At 39.3% G+C, this 2234-nt stretch overlaps 1 protein-coding gene and 1 non-coding gene across 2 annotated transcripts; one reads left to right on the forward strand and one right to left on the reverse strand.

The window, feature by feature from the left end:
* Positions 1-262: 262 nt before the first annotated feature.
* Positions 263-369, reverse strand: LOC145134963 (small nucleolar RNA R71). The gene has a single exon (XR_013719445.1). It is a non-coding gene; the product is annotated as a small nucleolar RNA R71 (small nucleolar RNA).
* Positions 370-1343: 974 nt separating this feature from the next.
* LOC145131051 (uncharacterized) lies at positions 1344-1880 on the forward strand. The gene has a single exon (XM_079065793.1). It carries the CDS (start codon positions 1344-1346, stop codon positions 1878-1880), a length of 537 nt encoding a protein of 178 aa, XP_078921919.1.
* Positions 1881-2234: the final 354 nt, after the last annotated feature.

Below are 2234 nucleotides of genomic sequence, written 5' to 3' on the forward strand. Positions count from 1 at the left end.
CCTTTCCGCGCTAAAGGATATTCCATTTTCTAGAAAAGATCATGAAGATGCATATAAACACCTAGATGAAGTAAATGACATCGCCGATTACTTCATTATTTTAAATGTACCACAAGAAACGGTGTTGTTGAGAATGCTTCTGGTTACCTTCAAAGGAGCAGCAAAAGATTGGTTGAAGGCACTTCCGCCTAGTACAATCACCACTTGGGCACAGATGCGTGAAGAATTCCTCCAACAATTTTGCCCACCGTCCAAGGTTTCTAGACTTAAGAAAGACATAGCCAATTCCGAGCAACAAGTGGGACAATCTTTATATGAAGCATGGGAGCGATATAAGGGGTTAATAAGGAATTGTCCCCAAAATGATCTAAAAGAGCAACAAGAAGTCTCGATCTTCTATGATGGGGTGGATGTAACGACGAGGCAACTCCTTGATTCTCAAGGACCTTTAACAAAGAAGCATCTCGCTGAAATTAAGGAACTAATCGAAGAATTTTCAAATCATTCACGGGAGTACCACAACCCTCGTAATGACGAAGCAAAAAAGAATTAGAAATGGTGCTTCGGAAGACATGACGGATGTTTTGGCAATGTTTAGCAACATGGATCATAGAATGAAGAAGATGGACCAATTCATACACGCAATACGTGTGGGTTGTGAAAATTGCAATGGGCCGCATTTGAAAAAAGATTGCCATATGGACGAAAACGGGAATAGGAAAGCTCAAGTTTGCTACTCCAGTGGAGACCGCTATGATGAAGATTGGAGAAATAAAAAGAGGGAATGGTTTCAGTATGAGGAGTACAAGAAACAAAAAGAAGAAAAATATAGGCAAACCGGTCGGGACTTTTACCAAAAGGAACAACCACAACCCGAGAAAAAAGTGGACTTAGATTCAATGCTTCATAGATTCATGGAAGCTTCTGAAAAACGTCACGATGCAACTGATGCCACCATGAGAAATTATCAAGCGTCCATTAATAATATTGAGGCTTAACTCGGGCAATTAACTATATTAGTTAACGAACGGTTACCTCCTAAAAATCCTGATGATAAACCGCAACCGCATGTCATGGCCATAACCACTGAAGAAGACACTATTTTTGAGTTCTTGGAGGCATTAGAAGAAGAAACAAAGTAGCCCAAATCATAACCAAAGCGGACGAAAATCAAAGAAAATTTTGTAGCTGAAACATCGACCTCACGACGTGAGGATTTACCCCTCACGACGTGGTCTCGGTCTGGGCAGAAAAATCTTTCTTGTGCTCAAGCTTATCAACCTCCTTTACCATTTCCTTCTCGAGCCAGAGAGCATCCTTTGGAACAAGAACATAAAAAGTTTATGCAACAAGTTAAGGGTATTCCGATCAATACTCCATTTATTGAATCCTTAGCTAAAGTTCCCGAATATGCAAAAAAATTTCAAGATTTACTCGACACTCGCCAACAACTAGAGAAGACTTCCAAGGTAATCCTTAGTGAGGAAAGTTCCATGGTTATTATGAAGGGGATACCAAAGAAAATGGGAGATCTCGGACACCTTACACATCCATGTGAGTTTGGAAATAACACGAAGGCATTTGTTGTAGCCGATTCTAGAGCGAGTATTAATTTGATGCCATATTCGTTTTACCAAAAGCTCAACCTTCTAGAATTGAAGGCTATAAGGACGAAAATGCATATGGCTAATCGTTCGATGACTCATCCTCGAGGTATAATTGAGGATATATTGGTAAAAACTGGAAAATTTATTTTTCCAATCGACTTTGTTGTGCTAGTCATGAAGGAGGATGAATATTTTCATATAATCCTTGGATGCCCTTTACTTAATACTGCACGAGCCTTGGTGGATATTCGTGAGTCAAAGCTTACTTTGTGAGTGGGAAATGAGGAGATGAAATTTGGAGTTGAAGATGGATTCAAGAAGGATAAAGCTCAATATGAAGTATTCTATAAGGATAACGAGCTTGAGGTGTTATAAAAATTGATGGAAGAAGAAGTTCAGACAAGAGAACGAGTCAAGCGTACCAAGCCAACAGCTTCAATTTCCATGGTCTTTGAGGTTTTCGCCTTTAAAACACCAAAGTCTCAAGAAAAGGAAGAAAACGAAGAAACTATTTTCTCAAATAAGGATGAAGAAGAAGAAATTACACAAGACTTGAGCAAGCCGACTTTGGAAAAGATGGATGATGAAGCTCAGGAAAAACAAAAAGAAAAAGGAGAACCTGATCTT

The sequence above is a fragment of the Lactuca virosa genome, chromosome 8 (genome assembly GCF_052849685.1).
Source record: "Lactuca virosa cultivar CGN04683 chromosome 8, Lactuca_virosa_CGN04683_v6, whole genome shotgun sequence".
Classification (NCBI taxonomy): Eukaryota; Viridiplantae; Streptophyta; class Magnoliopsida; order Asterales; family Asteraceae; genus Lactuca; species Lactuca virosa.